The 16989-nt window shown below is 45.3% G+C and overlaps 1 protein-coding gene across 1 annotated transcript; it reads left to right on the top strand.

The window, feature by feature from the left end:
* Window positions 1-1182: 1182 nt before the first annotated feature.
* Window positions 1183-15157, top strand: LOC143956750 (vomeronasal type-2 receptor 26-like). The gene is made up of 3 exons (XM_077466937.1): window positions 1183-1356; window positions 5641-5764; window positions 14239-15157. The coding sequence occupies exons 1-3, from the start codon at window positions 1183-1185 to the stop codon at window positions 15129-15131; spliced, it is 1191 nt and encodes a 396-aa protein (XP_077323063.1). The 3' UTR covers window positions 15132-15157.
* Window positions 15158-16989: the final 1832 nt, after the last annotated feature.

Raw genomic sequence — 16989 nt, 5'->3', positions numbered from 1 at the left:
CACAGAATTTTGTTTCTCATGGTCTGAGAGTCATTCAGGTGCCTTTTGGCTGTCATGTCCCTTTTACTGAGGAGCGGCTTCTGTCTGGCCACTCTACCATGCAGGCCCGATTGGGGGAGTGCCGCAGAGATGGTTGTTTTTCTGGAAGGTTCTCCTTTCTCCACAGAGAAATGCTGGAGCTCTGTCACAGTGACCATCAGGTTCTTGGTCATCTCCCTGACTAAGGCTCTTCCTGCCCGATCGCTCAGTTTGGCCAGGCGGCCTGTTCTAGGAAGAGTCCTGGTTGTTCCAAACTTCTTTCATTTATGGATGATGGAGGTCACTGTGCTCATCGGGACCAGAAAATGCAGAACATTTTCTGTACCCTTCCTCAGATCTGCGCCTCCATAAAATTCTGTCTCGGAGGTCTACAGACAATTTCTTGGACTTCATGGCTTGGTTTGTGCTCTGACATGCACTGTTAACCGTGGGACCTTCTATAGACAGGTGTGTGCCTCTCCAAATCATGTTCAGTCAACTGAATTTACCACAGATGGACTCCAATCAAGTTGTAGAAACATCTCAAGGATGATCAGTGGAAATAGGAGGCACCTGAGCTCAATTTTGAGTGTCATGGCAAAGGCTGTGATACTTATGTACATGGGATTTTTTCCTTTTTTTTATTAAATTTGAAAATATTTTAAACAAACTTCTTTCATGTTGTCATTATGGGGGATTGTTTGTAGAATTCTGAAGAAAATAATGAATTTAATCAATTTTGGAATAAGGCTGTAATAACAAAATGTGGAAAAAGTGCAACGCCGTGAATACTTTCCGGATGCACTGTACATCCTGATCTGCTGTGATCACTTGTAGTAATGGTACCATTACCATAGAAAATATAATAGGGGGTGGGGGGGGGGGGCACCCTGTTGTTAGGATTGAGTTTGCCTGATGGTGGCACTGTGGTACTCTGAATTACTGCAGTTCCAGTGTCCACCACAAGGTGTCTCCTAGACTCCAGCAGGTTTCAGGGATCAGTTCCACCTGGTTTAAGGTGCTATGTGGCTATATAAGGTTGCTCCCACTGTGCGTCACTGTCATGTACCAGGCTGGAGGCTGAGGTGAAGAGAGGGCTACCCTTGCGGCTGAGTGCAGAGTACCCCTGAACTTGGAGACAGAGGGTGCTATGCCCAGACATGCATGGGTTACCTGCCGGTGAAGCTGTCTGATGGTTACAGGAGCGGACACCCAGAAGCAGAGAAGGTGGTCACAGCCAATGATTCCCTGGAGGTACTGGTGGATCTTAACAGGTGGAAAAGCAGAAGTCAGGCCGGGGGTCAAACACAGGAAGGCAGTCAGAAGCAGAGGCAGGAGGTATAGTTGTGATCAAGCTGAGGTCAAACACAGGAAGTCAATCTGGAACAGACAAGAGCAGGTCCGTGAAACAAGCCGGGTTCAGAGCCAGGAGAGAAGCCAGAGCAGGTCAGGATAAGCCGGGTCGGTAACAGGTAGGGATGAGCTTTGCGTTCAAGTCAAACTCATGTTCGACTCAAACATTGCCTATTCGCCTGTTCGGCAAACAGTGAACAATTTGGGGTGTTCGCGGCAGATTCGAAAAGGGAGAAATCTAAAATGCTAATTTTAAAGGCTAATATGCAAGTTATTGTTCTAAAAAGTGTTTGGGGACCTGGGTCCTGCCCCAGGGGACATGGATCAATGCAAAAAAAGTTTTAAAAACTGAGGTTTTTTCGGGAGCAGTGATTTTAATAATGCTTAAAGTAAAACAATAAAAGTGTAATATTCCTTTAAATTTCGTACCTGGTGTGTATAGTATGCTTGTGAAGGGGTGCATGTTTCCCGTGCTTAGAACTGTCCCTGCACAAAGTGTCATTTCTGCAGGAGAAAAAGTCATTTAAAATCACTCGCAGCTATTATGAATTGTCGGCTCCCTGTAATACAGAGGACAGTCATTGAAAGTCATTGATAAAAAAAAAAGTGTGGGGTTCCCCCAAATTCAATTACCAGGTCCTTCAGGTCTGGTATGGATTCTAAGGGGAACTCCACGCCAAATTAAAAAAAATAAATGGTGTGGAGTCTCCCCTAAAAATCCATACCAGACCCTTTATCCGAGCACAGAACCTGGCAGACCTGGCAGGGATATTTCTAAGCATGGGAAACATGCGCCCCTTTACAGAATATTACACTTTTTCACTTTAAGCATTATTAAAATCACTGCTCCCGACAAAAACAGACGTTTTTAAAACTTTTTTGGGATTAATACATGTCCCCTGGGGCAGGCCCCGGGTCCCCAAACACTTTTAAGACAATTACTTGCATATTAGCCTTTAAAATTAGCACTTTAGATTTTGAACTTTCCCATAGACTTTAATAGGGTTCTAAAATTCACACGAAGTTTAGATCTATTCGCAGGTTCTGGTGAGAACCGAACCGGGGGGTGTTCGGCTCATCCTTAGTAACAGGTAATCAAACAGGAGCAAGAAACACAGGATACGGAGCTAACGATAATCCAGCGATTTATGAGAGCAATTGGAGTCCTTATATAAGCCAGCAAAACACTGAATTAAGAATTAAGAAAATTAGGAAATGTCAGACCTTCCAGGGTGAGAGGCAACTGTAGCATGGAAATAGCCAGACGTGGAGATCTCTCATTCCACATGAAGGAAGATATAATGCCATTAGATTCATCAAAAAAGGAAGCTGGGGGTAGCAGAGGAGAGTTATTAAGTAAGGTATTAAGTTGGAAGTAGGGTCTCCGGTCATTTAAAGCTGTATATATTGTGGATATTCCATATTTTGGGTATGTGGGCTGGGAGTAGAGTCTGTTTAGTGTTTTGGGGATTGAGACTACATGGGGGAGTTTAGAAGCTTTAAGGAAGTGGCTTATCCTTACATGAGTATATGCTTCAGAGTCTGGGAGAGGAAATTTGTTTTGGAGGTCATTGAAGGTATTTAAGGGCTGTTCAGACTTGAGATCTAGTAGGGAGTTGATTCCATACGTGTGCCAGTGCTGGAGCCTAAGATTCGTAATTTGACCTGCTAGTCATCTTAGCCCCTGTACACACGGTCGGAGATTTCCACAACCAAATCCGTCGGATTTTGCCCATCGGATTTTGTCCGTCGGATCTTGTCCGAAACTGTTGCATACACACGGTCGGACAAAGTTGGAGAAAAATCTGATCTTTCAAAATGTGATGATGTAATTTCGTTACGATGGGACTACATTCAGTCTAGTAGCCAATAGCTTTGATGTAGGAATTTGATCTGAGCATGCGTGGCACTTTGTCCGATCGGAATTCTCTACACATGATCGGAGTATGTCCGACCGGCCCAGTTGGTCGGGAAATATTTCCAACATGTTGGAAAATTGGGTCCGACGGATATTCCGACGGAATCAGTCCAATGCATACCACACACAGTCAGATTATCCAACGACACGGTCCGATAGGACACATTCCGACGGATTCTTCCGACCATGTGTACAAGGGCTAAGAGGGATGGGGTGGGCATGTCAGGGTTGGTTGGGTGGTGTGTTCCGTGTGTACTCCTTCCAAGCCAGTAATGATGCTCTAGATGATGGGGAGGAGGGTGTTGTAGGTAATGGGGAACCTGCAGTGGTGAGGAGAAGGGTGTCCAGCAGATTGTAAGTTGTGGGATGTGGGGATTCCACAGTTGACCAACTTTTGTTGGAGGATGGGTGCCACCAGTAGTATAATTGGTCCAAGATAGAGGCATAGTAGTAGATACGGATGTGAAGAATCCCTACCCAGCCCTGGTTATGATGTCTTACTAATATGTGGTGAGCACATCTAGGTGGCTTTTTATTCCATATGAATTTTGTAATCTGTCATGTATGGTTAAAAAAAAAGCTTGGGGAACTGGCAATACTACTTTGCGAACTAGGTATATGAGTTTGGCCAAAATGATCATCTTGAATGAGACCATTCTCCCCGGTCTGGATAGTCCAGAAACTCGCAATTGATGGAGTATTTGGGGAAGTTGTTTTTGGAAGGCTCTATAGTTTGTCGTCTAGCTGGTTTGGGAGTGGAGAAAGTTTAATTCACAGGAATGGGACAGCTTGGTCAGTCCAGGTAAAGGGGAGACTCTTTTTAGTTGAGATTCGTGTTTGTTGGAGAGATTCAATGGGAGGATTAGGAGACCCCACTATATTAATTAACTACATTCTAGCACCTATCTAGGCGGGTACTACATATAATAAACACCCCAAATAAATGAATACCCCAAAATACTGACAACTGATTGCAGAGGCAGGCAACCTTAAAGAGGTGGAGATCTACCTGAACAACATGGGAGAAGTCAAAGATCACCAGGCAGTGTCGTCCAGTGTCTCCTCCTCACACCTGATTCAAACCTCTAATTGCCGTGCTACTGTATCACAATTGTGTGCATATCGCTTCCTTACCACCTATCAGACACACTCAAATCGCTTTTGGTGGGTGCTGCCGCCTGCCAACAGCAACCTATTTAAGTAAACAGGGCCACTCTGAAAACACCATGTAACTGCATGCTTCTGTGGGGTCCAAGGGGTTAAAGCGGGTGGTGAGAAAACAACACAACGTTGCCTGCTTTAACCCTTTGTTTGCTGTTTTGCACAAGGTAGTAGGACCCTTACAGAGCAGCCTCATTCACTTAAATGGGTCATGCTTGGCAGGTGCTACACCCATCAACCATAGCAGGGCTTATAACGCTTGCTACGGCTTTGCTATGTGTACACTCCTGTCAAATGCAGCGAAAGGGGGCGTGGTTGGGGCAGTAAAAACTCATCTTAGCTTTAAGGTTTTACCACCCCCCAAACTACAAATGTAAATTAACCCTTAGTGTTCTGAGCCCCTATAAGGCTGCTTTCACACTGATGTGCTGCAGTTAACCTGCATCATGGGTACAGCGCAGTGCATCTGCAACTTTCCAGGGTTTGCTGTACTTTGCCATAGACTTCTTTTATATCCTGCAGGTGTGGGACACTTTCTGAAAGCGTATAAAAACCTCCTGCATTTAGAAATGTACCACACACTCAAGATATAATAGAAGTCTATGGATAAGTGCAGCAAACCCCCAGGATATAATAGAAGTCTATGGCTAAGTGAAGCAAACCCCCGGGAAAGCTTCAGGTACACTGCACTGCACCCGCGGTGTGGGTAAACCGCAGCACATCACTGTGAAAGCAGCCCTATACTAAAATGCTCGGTGTATTGCTTCACATTGACCTGAAGATCTATTCCTTCTGCTGCTGGCACCACTCTGGAGACCACTAGCTGGGATTAGAGGTGGAGTGCAGTCGGTGTCACTTGGCATGGGACAGGAGCCGGCACTACAGAGGAGACATCGGATTATGCGGCTCTTGGTCCTTACTGCACCTCCAACTTTATAAGAAGTCCCTTAGTGCTCTGAAATGGCGGGTCAGCAAACCCAAACCCCGATCCACCAGTCACTTGTCTGCAATCTACAGGTTGCTGAAGTCCCCCCCCCCCCCCCCGCCTGATTGGATATCAAACCTGAAGAATTCAACTGAACCCATGGTGAAGGCAAAGCCAAACCTCATTTGTAACACTTTTGAAAAGCCTCATGAAATATGATGGATCTTTAAAATATTATTATTATTATTATAATATCTGATTTCAGGTTCCGGTATCTCGATGTTCGGATCCCTGTATTCCCGGCACCAGAAAAAAGTTTGGATCTTCAATTCATAAATGTTGCTATGAGTGTGTCTCATGTCCAGAAGGAGAGATCTCCAGCATTTCTGGTAAGGTTTGTATTTGTCTTTATGAAGTACTGTACATCTCTGTCATCCCCGTGTTTTATCCTTTTATAGAGCGATTCCGGCACTCCTCTCCTACATGGAAAAATCATCTAATTACTCAAAACTCCCAAACATTTTATGTTTTTTTTTTTTTTTTTTAGCAGAGGGATATAAATGTCAAAATAGCAAAAGCGGGTCATGCAGGGAGAGGAGGGAGAACATTGCAAAAAGAAAAAAAAAAGGGGGGGGAGGGAAGGGGTCAGGGTGGGAGAAGGTCGAGTGGGAACCGCCGCTGATGCCCCTCAGAAGGGCCATTCCCCACCCCATCCCCCAGGCCGGTAAGAGCCCACAGTTAGGAGCAGAATTCATCTGTCTTCAATTTGACGAAAGCGTTCAGAGGTCGTGAAGTGGATCCAGCACGACCAGGTGACTGAGAATTTGTGTGTTCTTTCCTGTGAAATGTGGATCATTTCCTCCATTTCTTTTATTTTGGATATTCTCCTAGCGTTCTCCAGCGTTCACCATATGCATAGCCAATGGCTTATAGTATTTTTTTCTTTGACAAAGACGTGTGATGCAGGAGAAATTGTGCGGGGGTGTAATCCAAGGTATATGTGGTGACATGTGAAATAATTTCGCTAACCTCTCTCCAAATGAGTTGAAGGCGCTCGCAGGCCCAACAGACATGGAGCATTGTTCCTTCTCGTCTTCCTCACCTCCAACAGGTGTTGGGGATGGAGGGGGGAACATTTATGGAGCCTTGAGGGGGTCCTGTACCATCTTGTGGCAATTTTGTAACTATTTTCCTGGATGGCTACATTTAGGGAGCACTTGTGGGGTCGATGAGGATGAGAGAAGAGCATAGAGGGTGGATATTAGGTGCCTTTGCATTGTTTTTTGGTGACAAAGGGATTCGAAGGGAGTGAGTTGTCTGGTCCAACAGGACTGGTGTGAGTGGGTCGAGAGAAAATTATGAATTTGCCTATGAGACCAAAAGGAGAAAGAAGCAGTTTTAGAGATATTTACCAGGTTCTCGAAGGTAAGAGGGGTTCCTTTCGAGAACAAGTGGATAGCTAGGACATCATCTTGTGGCCACTCATGGAGCAAAAAGGAGCGAGAGTCCCCCAGGGGAAAAGCTGGGTTCTCTCTTAGAGAAGTTAAAGGACCTGGCACTGAGGTATACAACCCGGACCCCATCGATCCACGAAAGGCCAAAAGGGAAGGATAGATTAGAGGATGTGTGACGGTCGCCTGTGGCCAGTTTTGCGATCTAACCAGGGCAGTAAATGTAAAGAGCCTGGTGCAAGAGATTTTTCCAGTGACACCCAGGTCTTTCTGGTGGTGTGTACGTTCCAGTCCACTATCCTAGTGAGATGACATGCCAGGTAATATTTATATAGGTCTGGCAGGCCTATGCCTCCCTCCTTTTTCAGAAGCGTAAGACGAGAGTACTTTATGTGAGGTGGGGAGTTTTTCCAGATAAAAGCAGAACAGGCTTTGCGATAGGTAGAGAAAAAAGCTGGGGTGAGGTGGATGGGGATAGTTGCATAAGGTAAAGTAGTCTCAGAAGAATGATCATTTTAATCAGTGCAGAACGACCAAACCAGGAAACGTTCAAGCCCATCCACTCCTTGAAATGAGTCTGAATTCTGGAAAGGGCTATGTGAAAGTTAGACATATAGAGGTCTGACAGCCGGTTGGTGATTCTGATTCCCAAGTACGTTATTGCCTCCCTCTCCCATCGGAAAGGGAAAGCCTCTTGACAATGAAGAACCTCCCGAGGAGGAAGCAATACATTCAGAGCCTGGGATTTTGAGTACCGTATATACTCGAGTATAAGCCGAGATTTTCAGCCTCTTTTTTGAGGCTGAAAGTGCCCCCTCGGCTTATACTCGAGTCACCGCTGTCTGACTGCTCGATCAGCGTATCGAGCAGACCGACGGCGGACATTAAAATTCAAAAGCCGCGCCTCCTTCTCCGCCTCCGCCTGTGATAGGCGGAACACTGAATTTCCCAGCAGTCAGTGTTCCGCCTATCACGGACATCTGCTCATTCTCATACTACGGACGAGTATGAGAGGATGTCCGTGATAGGCGGAACACAGGCTGCTGGGAAATTGAGTGTTCCGCCTATCACAGGCGGAGGCGGAGGCGCGGCTTTTGAATTGTAGAATGGCCGCCGAGAAGAGCGGCGATCCTGGAGCGGCGATCCATCGGCACGACACGGGACGGAGGAGGCACGGGACGGAGGAGGCACGGGACGGAGGAGGCACGGGACGGAGGAGGCACGGGACGGAGGAGGCTCGGGACGACGGTGGCTCGGGACGGAGGCTTGGGACACAGGTAGGCTTGACACACACACACAAGGCTGCACGGACACACACACACACACACACACACACACACACACACACACACACACAGGGATGGATGGATGGATGGATGGATACACACACACACACACACACACAGGGATGGATGGATGGATGAATACACACACACACACACACAGGGATGGATGGATGGATGGATACACACACAGGGATGGATGGACGGACACACACACAGGGATGGATGGATGGATGGATGGATGGACACACACACAGGGATGGATGGACGGACACACACACAGGGATGGACGGACACACAGGGATGGACAGCCATGTCTCACCCTCGGCTTATACACGAGTCAATACGTTTTCCAGTTTTTTGGGGGTAAATTGGGGGCCTCGGCTTATATTCGGGTCGGCCTATACTCGAGTATATACGGTAATTGATCTTGAGATTGGCCAAACTACCAAAGAGCTCAAGATCTTTCAATAAATTGAGCAATGACATGCGAGGAGATTTCAGGGACAACAAGATGTCGTCTGCAAAGGCAGCGACCTTAAATTCTCTCCCCTCCACTGTCAGACCCCCAATGTCAGAGTTGGCTTTAATTCTGTTGAGAAGGAGCTCCAGAGTTAAAATATAAATTAGGGGGGACAAAGGACAGCCCTGACGTGTGCCATTACTGATGGAGAAGGCATCCGATAGGTGGCCATTAACCCTCACTTTAGCTGAGGGGTTTGAGTATAAGGTCAGTATGAGTGTGAGAGCATGCGGGGTGCCAGACCTATTGCCCCTAGCACTTCCCGCAAATAATCACAGGCCACTCTATCAAATGCCTTCTCGGCATCAAGAGAGAGGAAGAATTCATGTGTCTTGGAGGATGTGAGCCAGTGGTGGAGGTTCAGGGTATGAATGGTATTTTCCCCGGCCTCCCTACCAGGGACAAAACCCACCTGATCTAAGGAAATAAGCTCGGGAATCAAAGGGAGCAGTCGGTTGGCCAAGATTTTAGCGTAGATTTTAATATCCACATTTAAGAGGGAGATAGGCCTGTATTTTGAAACTTGGGTAGGGTCCTTGCCTTCCTTCGGAATTATAGCTACATGTGCCATAAGCACTCCTTCAGGCAGCACCTGGGAATCAGCGAGTGAATTGAAGGTGAAAAGAAGTCTAGGGGCAAGGGAGTCGAGGAATGACTTATAATACTGGCGTGAAGCCATCTGGGCCTGGACTCTTACCAGTTTTCATCTGTTTAATTGCTAGCTCCAGTTCTCCTAAAGTTAGGGGGGTCTCCATGCCCTGGGCTTGTTGGGAGGATATTGGAATTGGAGAGTATTGTGGGAGAAATTCTTTAATGCGATCCGTGCGTGTGGCCGATGGAGTTAAGCCCGGGTGAGTCTGTTGCAATTTATATAATTTTAAAGTTCTCAAATTTTTTAGCTATATCATCGTTCCTGGACAAGAATGTTCCGTGAGCACTTCGTAAGTGGTGAATTGTAGATGAGGATTTGGAAGCTTGGATTGTGCGAGCCAAAAGGCACCTGCATTTGTTCCCATGCTTGTAGAAGACCTTTGACTGAGGATATAGCGTCTCCTAGTTTGTTTGCCTAATTCCTCCAAGAGGAGAGAACGGGAATGTAACAAATCTTGTAGTGTGGACTGCGCGTGCGACTGTTTGTGGGATATTTCTAAGTGTTTCATTTTCCTGATCAGGGAGGAAATGGTTTCTTGGTGGATCCTCTTAGCTTTCCCTGCTACTGTGATAAGCTCACAGCGAATTACAAATTTGTACGCTTCCCACAGGGACACAGCGGAGATGTCAGGGGTAGTATTTTCCTTGAAATACAGACGCAGGTGTGTTTTCAAATAGTCTAAGGTCGCTGGGTCAATAAGTAGAGAGGGGTTAAATCTCCAGGTTTTAGTTGTGGTGCAGGACTCGGGGTAGGTAAGGGTGATCGTGATGGGGTGATGGTCGGAAAGGAACATTGGTTCTATAGTTGTTTGATGGAGGAGGGGTAAGTCTGATTGGGAAAGAAAGAAATAGTCTATTCTTGAATATTTACCATGTGGTGCTGAGTAAAAAGTATAGTCCCTCTCAGAGGGGAACATAGTGCGCCAGGCGTCGTGAAGTGTTAAGTTTTGTAATTGCAGTTTAATTTGCCTTACGGGCTTGGTATGGCAAGGAGGAGGTTCCCGAAGAGGAGTCTAAAACCGGGTTCAGCGGAACATTGAAATCTCCTTCCAGTAGAACCAGGCCTGATTGAAAAGAGGAGAGAAGGTCGCAAATCTTCCTAAAAAAGGGAACCTGGCGTTCATTGGGGGAGTATATGTTGGCGAGTGTAATAGGTTTTGAGGCATATGTGCCTTTGATAAAAACAAACCTGCCTTCTGGATTGACAAGGGAGTCAGTCTGGGGGAAGTTGGCATGTCTAGAGATTAAGATAGAGACTCCCTTTGTTTTAGCTTCTGTTTTAGTGGCATGAACTACTGTACAGTAGATGTGATTAGATAGTTTAGGGGCCACGTCAGAGCGGAAATGAGTTTCCTGAAGGAAAATGAAGTGGGCTTTATGTTTGGTCAGGGAGGTTAAGATTTGAGACCTCTTTTCGGGGAGATTAAGGCCCTTCACGTTCAACGACACACACTTCAACAACAGGAGTGGAGTGGGCGCCACATTCTTTCTCATGGCTATTATGGAGCGATTAAGCAGGAAAAAACCTCGGATAGTTTGGTAGATCGATGGGTGTGGAACTCGGTCAGCCGGGAGGAGAATCAGTGAGGGGGGGAGTGGCCCCTCCTCAGCTCCAGAAGAGGGAGTAGGGGGGAGAGACAAGGTAGGAGGGGTCAAAGGCTTGTGGGAGGGACAGGGACAGGAAAGGGAAAAAAAAAAAGGGGAGGAGGAGGGGAGATGGAAGAAAATGTGTAAAAAGAGTTAAAGGAAGGAGGGTATGGGGTCTAGGGATGTACCAGAGGTGGAGATAGAGATACTATTCCACCTATAGAAGGGGGAGCTGGTGTGTCAGCGAGGGCCCAAATGGGACCGCTGAGTGGGGACAGAAGTATGAACGGGAGAACCACGAATGGCTCTGCCCTCCAGAGACCGTGTCATAGGTAGTGCATGTAGTAGGAAGGAGTATCAGTAGGGAGCTACTGTAGGTCGTAGGTATATCTTTAAGCCAGAACAAGCAAACAAAAAGAAAAAAAAAAAAAAAAAAAAAACGTACAACATATAACAAGTAACTTTAATTTTAAACCATTAAACAAGAATAATAGTGCTTCAAAGACTTATGGAAGCTTTCGGTAACTTTGATAGTCTAAGGGTAACCCTCTGCCTGCAGGTTCCATATTAAGCTAGACTTGAAATACTCCATAACTGATTGGAGTCTGCTCCAGGATGTACAGTGCCTGAAGAGAAAAAAAAAAGGGAGGGGGAGGGGGGGAAGAAGAGGGGGGAGGGAAGGAAGGGGAGGGGGCAGGAGCGGGAAAAGGGGACGGGGAAAGGATGGAGCGAGGGGGGGGCAGCAAGGGGGGGTAGAAAAAGGAGGGGAAGGGGGAGAGAAAGAGAGGCAAAAATGGGGGGGACTCATATCTATAGGATTATATGCACTGCAACAGATCCAGGACACCCATTCCCATCAGTGCAGGTCTACAATTGATCAGTAATGCTGGACTATACCTCCATAATCACCATCACCCTTATTGAACTGAGTGGGAGGGGACGTACTTGGTGTATCCAAGAGTCCGAAGTGCTAGAAAAGATCAAAGGAAAGGACCTTGATGACCAACCCTGAGATAGAGCCGGTCAAAATAGTTACAGGTGAGAATGAAGGGCAATTACCGATTCTCAGAGGACACTACTTCCTGTAGAAAGTAAATTACCTGGCAGCATTAGTTATAGGAGATGTGCCAATACCTAGTGAAGTATTTAAGGTGCTCTAGACATCACGCAAGCTTTCCTTCAGTGTGATCATTGTACATGTGCAATATTAGGAGTCTAGGGTACATGGTCAGGTCTGTCTGCCACCCCCCCAACTGATGGAGCATTGAAGACAATACTAAAATTAGGAAGACAGATCACCATCTATCCCCAACCATCAAGGCATCCTTGGCAGCATTTAATTATCTATTTGATCACTTACCTACAACAGCCCCTACCTGTGAAGTTCCTCTCCCCATAGAGACGCTACACTTACTAATAGCGGATTTACAGACCTCCACTTGGCGGGACAAAGGTATATCCCACATCTCAGACTTATACTACACTGATAACGGATATTTACTCCCATTCACCTCCTTACAAGAAAAATTCTCATTGCCAACCACGGACTATTTCAAATATGTCCAAATATCACATTGCCTCCTAAATACTCCCTCTCTCCGACGTAGCTTGGCACTACCTATCAAAAAAAAACACATCGACCAAAGGTATCTCTCTCTTTTATGCTCTTCTGGATGATAAAAATAGCTTTGAGAAACTACCCCCTATGCTAAATTGGGAAAAAGATCTAAACTCCACATACTCTACACAACAATGGCACAACGCTCTACGCGCTACCTTCATAGCGACTAAATCAGCTAACCTTTGGGATCTCTCCCTCAAATGTAATCTGCGGTGGTACCTCACCCCTACACAAATTCACAGATTTAGTCCTTCCACCGATCCTAACTGCTGGAGACTCTGCGGTTCCCTAGGTACCTTATACCACATCCTGTGGGAATGCCCTAAATTGACTCAATTCTGGACAAACACTTTCCACCTCATATCAGATATCACACACATTGCCTCCCCCCCAACTCCTGAATTGGCACTCCTTAATATAGGAATTGATAAATACCCACGTAACCTTCAAAACATAATCACTCATATATGCCTGGCAGCAAGACTGATCATTGTACGTAACTGGAAATCCCCTGAACATTTATCTCATACAGAAGTCATCAAACTAACACATATACACGGCATGTATGAACGCATGTATGCATCGGCAGAAGGTTCCTTATCTAAACTGGCACACAGATGGACAGTCTGGCTAGAATGGTATAACAGAACCAAGCCTTTACTTCACTGAGAGGCTCATCTTAATCAGATCGTTGCTTACCTGTATATTCCCTCCTCCTCCCCTCTCGTTTTTTTTTTTTCTCTCTTCTCCCTTCTCTTTCTCTTACTTTCTTCCCCACTATGTAATCTACTCATCACTATTGATTACTGCCAACAGGTTACCTCGAGTTATTTCCTATGTTACTATTACTGTTCTGGTTATTCCTTGGTTGAATCTATTTTGTACTTACCGATAGTAAAACTTGCTGAAGCAACGTTCAAGGAAAATGTATGAATTGCACATTGACCGTTCACGTCAAAATTTTGACTGAGGTAGCGGATCCTCGCTTTTGGGCACAGTGTGATCCCATATGGGGTGCCTGGAATGAGGGGCCGTTCCCCTTATATTTCAGTCTTTGTACTATTATAGACCTACCCTTTCTTCACCAGTTTGTATTCCCTTTGATATGTATATATACTGAATGTACCAGTATTGCATTATCTATTGTCAACGACTCATTGTCAAGAATAATTCCTTACCTTGTATGCTACATACTTCTTGCTTAATAAAAATATATTGAAAGAAAAAAAAAAAAAAAAAAAAAAAAAGACGACAATAGAACAAAAAGAAAACTTCTCCTCTCCCAAAACAGCTGAAATGTAAAGACTGATCAGATCCATTACAGATACTATATTACCAAAAGTATTGGGACACCCGATTCTGATGTGTTTAACCCCTTCAATACCAGACACTTTCACCCCCTTCCTGTCCAGGCCAATTTTCAGCTTTCAGCGCTCTCACACTTTGAATGACAATCACTCAGACACATTTCGCTTTGTTTCTGTTATAAAATGTTGCAAATAAATGATCCTTCTTCATATATTTAGGGCAATGTATTCTGTTCCATTTCTCTGGTGAAAATTCCCCAAATCAGTGTATATTATCTATGTGAAAGTTATAGAGTCTACAGACTATGGGATATATTGTATATGTGAGAATCGATCAATCCTGATGTAGTGATGGCCAATCTCATTTCCTGAGGCCCTAAAATGCACTGATTGAAGCTCTGACCCCGATGTTCATTGTGTTTGTATTGTTCTTCCTGCAGACAGTGAAAACTGCATGAAATGTCCTGATGAAGAATGGCCAAATGAGAAGAAGGATCGGTGTGTTCCAAGACTGGTGGAATTTCTCTCCTACACTGATGACACCATTGTTGTAGTATTTTCAGCTGTCTCCATCCTCTGTTGTCTTCTGACTGGTTTAATATTGGGGATATTTATACATTACCAGGACACCCCCATTGTTAAAGCCAATAACCGGAACCTGAGCTATCTTCTCCTGGTCTCCATCATGCTGAGCTTCCTCTGTGTCTTCTTGTTCCTCGGCCATCCAGTAGATGTGACCTGCATGCTCCGTGTCTCCTCTTTTGGTGTCATCTTCTCAGTTGCCGTCTCTTCTCTACTTTCCAAAAGTATCATGGTGTGTATTGCTTTTAAAGCCACCAAACCTGGGAGCCCCTGGAGGAAATGGATGGGAGCCAAACTACCGACTTTTATCATTTGTGTCTTATCACTGGTTCAAGTCTTAATCTGTGTCACTTGGTTGTCTATTTCTCCTCCCTTCCAGGATCGGGACACTCAGTCTTATCGGGGGAAGGTCATCATTCAGTGTAATGAGGGTTCAGTTATCGGCTTCTACTCTGTCCTGGGATATATGGGGCTTCTGGCCGCTGTGAGTTTCATTATCGCTTTTTTAGCCAGGACATTACCGGACAGTTTTAATGAAGCCAAGTACATCACCTTCAGCATGCTGGTGTTCTGCAGTGTCTGGATCGCCATGATCCCGGCCTATCTGAGCACCAGAGGGAAATACATGGTGGCTGTGGAGGTTTTTGCTCTAATAGCCTCAAGTTCTGGACTTCTTGGTTGTATATTTTTCCCCAAATGTTACATAATTCTGTTCAGACCTGACCTGAATACAAAAACATGTATCCACTAATAAGTATGGAGCAACGCTGGGTTACCAGCAGCTAGAGCATTATCTCTATTATTGGTAATTGTAGTATTTTGCTAATGTATTGAGAATAAACATTATTAAATCTGAACATTTCATACTTACCTCTGAGGTGGACGGTGGGTTTAATTTTTGTTCTGCACACTGCTGGGATCAGACATGTTGGGTTTGTTGGAATCCTCGTCTCCTGTGGGTTGTAGTGGTTCCTCCCACCAGCTGTTATATCATTAGGGAATAGTGTCATCACTTAGTGAGGAGGAACCACAGAGACCAGAGGGAGACAAAGTATCCAAAACACAATAAAGTGTCAGATACCCGAGAAACCCATCACCCATCGCTCTTCAAGAGACGGAAGTGTCACCCACCGCCTTCCAGAAAGATAAATAACAATGTAATTTTAGTTCTGGGATTAAATATCTATGTACAGTAGATGTGTGACGGATCTCGGATACCCCTGCTGAGCACCTCCGCCAGACCTGTGTCTCCTGTCCTCCAAACATACCCACAGCCTGCAGATTCGCCATAACCAGCCCTTAATCCCTCAATCATGAGACAAGCCACAGAGGTGTTGAGGGTTAAACATGCAGAGCATAAACTCTTTATTAAGCTTCAAAAATACACTTTAAACACAGTTAGCAACACTCCCCTTAGCCTTGTCATAGAGGGGGTAGGGGACAAGGAAGAACCAATGGAAACTCAACACTTGTATATTCAAACAACTACAGTTGAAACACATAAAGGGATTTTGACAAGCAGGCAGCCCCTCCTTACACATCCCCTGCTTAGATGTGTCTCCAGACCTTCTGTCTACATGTCATGACCCAACACAAAGGGATGCAGCATTACATTACTTTATCTCAATGCCATTTTGTCCCAAAGTCTCATAGCCCCATGTTTTGGGAATACCGCCATCTTGTATATGTCTTTATTAGCTAAAAGTACATTGTTTGTGGAATAAAAGTATATATTTAGTCCAGCCGGGCCAATAGGTTTAGGTAGCCAGGAACGACTCCACAAGCCCAGCCACAGATACTGCATTCACCCGGTTTCCCGATGAACTGGCGACTCTGGACACAAATGTCTGGAGGTGGCATCTTCTCCAGGTGGTAGGTGATGGCAAATAGCCCTCCAAATCTCATATTCTCTGCTGGGCCATAGTCTGTGGGTAGGAGGTGAAATGGATATTTTATAGATAGGCAACGCCTATCCTCATATTGATTAGTGGTTCCAAATTAATAATAACTACTGCAGTAGGGAACAGACACAAAAGATACGCTCAGCATCTTTCCAAATAACCGTTCTCCTTTATTATGACGCATTTGAAGGTTTTTATGCACATGATTACGTAGGTATCACATTAATATTACAATTGTACGTTTATGGTAACAAGGGGCGTAACATAGGCAGGCTAATTCTAATCAGGACTTGAAAGAATGCAAAACATGTACTGAAAACATTATTAGTGCCGTGTGCACAGTGAGGGCATTGTTCAATACATATAAAATAGAATACAATTATATACAGAACCTACAAATTTCCATTACAGAGGCGAGCCCACAGCCCCCTCCAAAACACACAGTGACAGTGGGTTCTGTCACATTTCCCCCCTTTTAAAAAAACAGACTAACCAAGTCGCTGACCCTCAACTGGCCTGGTCCTAAGTTAGTCACAAATTCCCACCTCGGTCAAACAGGAAAAGGAAAAGTATGACTCTGGCGAGCAAAACCGCACATGCGGTGTTCTGTGAATAAAAGCAGCCACTGCAGAGTGGAACCAGCTGTCCGCACTCCCCTGATCCGGGGACTGGTTGCAGGTATTGGGGGGAGCTGAATAATCCTCTGCC

This window comes from Lithobates pipiens, unplaced genomic scaffold, assembly GCF_037356315.1.
Source record: "Lithobates pipiens isolate NorthernLeopardFrog02 unplaced genomic scaffold, aLitPip1_a1.2 Scaffold_41, whole genome shotgun sequence".
Lineage (NCBI taxonomy): Eukaryota > Metazoa > Chordata > Amphibia > Anura > Ranidae > Lithobates > Lithobates pipiens.
Note: the sequence above shows the minus strand (reverse complement) of the source record. Positions and strands in the feature narration are given on the sequence as shown.

Bases quoted from the DNA above. Each gene is read 5' to 3' on its own strand.
- LOC143956750 (XM_077466937.1), top strand. From the start codon at position 1,183: ATGGGTTACCTGCCGGTGAAGCTGTCTGATGGTTACAGGAGCGGACAC. The intron at 1,357-5,640 runs GTATAGTTGTGA...ATCTGATTTCAG, and splicing joins GTCAGAAGCAGAGGCAGGAG to GTTCCGGTATCTCGATGTTC. The intron at 5,765-14,238 runs GTAAGGTTTGTA...TTCTTCCTGCAG, and splicing joins AGAGATCTCCAGCATTTCTG to ACAGTGAAAACTGCATGAAA.